Genomic DNA, 2,806 nt, shown 5'->3' with positions numbered 1-2,806 from the left:
CGTAGCTGACCTGTGCATTGCCGACGGAGCCGGATCTTGGCGTGGACGAATCCGGTGTGTAACTGGGCTCCACGCCGCCGCCGCCGGCGTTCAGTGCCGCTGCTGCAGCGTGGTTGCGGATGCTGTTGTTGCTGTTATCGTTGTTGTTGTTGTTGTTGTTGTTGTTGTTACTGTTGTTTGCCCCCGCCGCCGCCCCCGCCGCCGCCGCCCGACAAGGGAGCTGTCGGCTGTACGGGAGTTGTCGGCGGCGCTGGCGGCGACTGCGTGGCGACGGCGGCGGCAGGTGGGGCGGCGGTAGTAGTGGACGAGATCGACGACATTGACGTCAGCAACTGCCTGTGAGATCCGCCGCCGCCGCCGCCGCTCCCGCCGCCGCCGCCGCCCGACAAGGCAGGCGGGTGTTGGGCCCTGGCGGCGCCGTGAGGACTTGGATGGCAGCTTGGAAGCGACCTCACGGTTTGTGAGAAGGCGGAGAGGGTGGAGACGGCCGCACCCGACCACATGCTGAAAGGAGCTGGGGGTGAGGGGGAGAGGGAGGGGGGAAAGACGAGCAAAGGAATGCATAACACCGCACAACACCGCGCCACAACATTAGGCTTCGACACGACAAGACTTTGTAAATCACTAAATTTCGTGAAGTATCTCCTTAAAAAATACTTTCGTTGCGAAACATTATCTTCATCTGACGACCAGCGGCAGGTCCCTTGGCCGTACTTGCCTCTGCTTGACGGCTTCGCGTTGGAATGCTTGAACTGGGGCCTGCTCCTGCTCTTGTTGCTCCTCCTCCTGCGACCGACCCTTTCGTACTACGACTAATAGCTCCTGCTGCGGCTGCTGCTGCTGCTGCTGCGCTAAGGCCTGCCGTTGCAGCTCTAAGGCTAAGGGAGTCGGTCGCGGCAGCGACAGCTGAGGACGATGACGAATCTTCGCGAATGGCGGGAAGCTGGCAAAGGTGCTGCGCGTTGGTGGCCGAAAGGTCCGAACTGACGTTGAGGTGCGCTGGAAGGACCAATGGGCTGTGCCCCCTCGGACTCGTCCGCAGTCGGTGCGACTTGAGCTGCTGCTGTTGCTAAGGAGGATCGCGGATTTGATTTGGCTTGCTGCTGGCAAAAGTTGCGGTGCTGGCGGCAATATCGGGGCGAGCGGCATTGCTTTGGGCGCCGCACGAGACGCAACGACATAGCGCCGCTCCCATCCAATTCAAAGTTGATGGTAATATGGTATTCTGTGTGATGGTGTCCGGAAAGCGGAGGGCCAGGCAACGTGTTGGAAGCGCTGCTGGCTGTTCGGTGGTTCAGCATGCAGCAGCCTACTACTTCACAAACGCCGCCGGCCGCGTGTAACTGGACGCACGCATAAAGCATGAAAGCGAAAGGAAGAGATGCGATGAGATATTTAGAGCTCCAAGTGTTGGTTAGATAGGTTTGTAAACGCTGTCTGGAGTCTGGGGAGTGAAATGCAAATGACCCTTGGTTCCGTGACATGAACATACGGTTACAACCCAGTTACCAAAGTAATTCTCAAACGGGTAACAAAATTTCAGTTAACAGAAGCAACAGATAATACCGAAAATAGCTGAAACACAACTTTACTTCACGTGAAACAACGGTGCTCGCACGCACCGAGACGCTCTCGGCTTCAAATTTCACATTGCAGAGCTGGCCACGATCCCTCCTCGATCATTCGAGCACTTTCGCTGTGTGAATTCATTCTCAGGAAAGATTTGTTGTTTGGGCCAAAGACCTTCCCTCTTCGTGTCAGCAATGTTGATGGTGCAAAGCATATTTGAAAAACGTATGCTTTCTCGCGCAGTTACGCTATGATGGCAACTTCCAAACACCAAGTTTGCGACGCTCTGAACTGCCGCATCATGGGGGTACGGCAGCCTGTGGAACGAGCCGTGTTACAGGTACATGAGTAGACGCTCATGTACCTGTGTGTGTGTGTGTGTTCTTAGGGGGAAGAAGGGGCGAAGGGTGGCTGTGGACAAGGTGGGTGTATACGTTGGGAAGAGAGAGGGTGCTTGTGTGTGCGTGCGTGTGTCTGTGTGTGTGTAAGGTGGGGAGGACAGGATAACTCAAGGAGAAGGGGCCTCTTGTGATGAAAGCATGAATGACTTGCGCACCCTAATCGGGACGTATGCTAGGGAGATGTTCGGCGTCGCATGGGTAAAAAGGTGAATTTTGTGAAGCGTGACTGGTGGAACGAGGACTCTGCCGCTGCATGGAATGATATGATGAGTTTCCGTAAGGGACCCCGTCTCGGGCAAGCTGCCGGACATTCATAGGGCTACCTGGAAGGCCAAGCACCGTGTCTTTAAGGAGGCTACTAGGAAGGCCGCTATTCAGGAGACCGAATTGGAGAATATGCGGAGGAGGATTAAGGCCACCCTGTCCAACCCACGCGGCTTGTGGACATGGCTGCGTGGGGGAAAACCGCCTGATTGCTGGATCTCAGATATTAATGCTTTTACCGAGCATTTTTCCAAGGTGCTTAATGGTGCGGGAAACGCGAGGCAAGGCTGCAACGAGGGTATCCAGTTTAAATGGCAGGATGAGGACCGGGTGATGCACCGACAGGAATTAGTTGCTTGGCTTAACAAGGATTAAACGGAGGGCGAAATTGTTAGCGGTCTAAAGGCTATGCGCAACATAGCCTGTCCGCGGGCCTGGAGGGAACCCCGGCCGAGTATTATAGGTATTATAGGTACGCTATCAGGGAGAGTGAAGGGCAGCGGCCCGTGTTTGTGTTGGCGCCTTACTTAACGGTGCTATGCAACCGCATATACGGAGCTGAATATCCGCGA

General features: G+C 55.6%; 1 protein-coding gene across 1 annotated transcript in view; it reads right to left on the bottom strand.

Annotated features, from left to right (window-relative positions):
• Window positions 1–2,281, bottom strand: part of VOLCADRAFT_100802 (uncharacterized protein) — a gene marked incomplete at both ends in the record, with an annotated part of 6,517 nt that extends 4,236 nt beyond the window's left edge. Inside the window, 3 exons of the mRNA XM_002959313.1 lie at window positions 11–260; window positions 456–514; window positions 2,126–2,281. Coding sequence (XP_002959359.1) covers window positions 11–260; window positions 456–514; window positions 2,126–2,281 — 465 coding nt within the window. The remainder of the gene's footprint in view (window positions 1–10; window positions 261–455; window positions 515–2,125) is intronic.
• Window positions 2,282–2,806: the final 525 nt, after the last annotated feature.

The sequence above is a fragment of the Volvox carteri genome, assembly GCF_000143455.1.
Source record: "Volvox carteri f. nagariensis unplaced genomic scaffold VOLCAscaffold_159, whole genome shotgun sequence".
Lineage (NCBI taxonomy): Eukaryota > Viridiplantae > Chlorophyta > Chlorophyceae > Chlamydomonadales > Volvocaceae > Volvox > Volvox carteri.
This window is presented reverse-complemented; position numbering and strand designations above follow the sequence as displayed.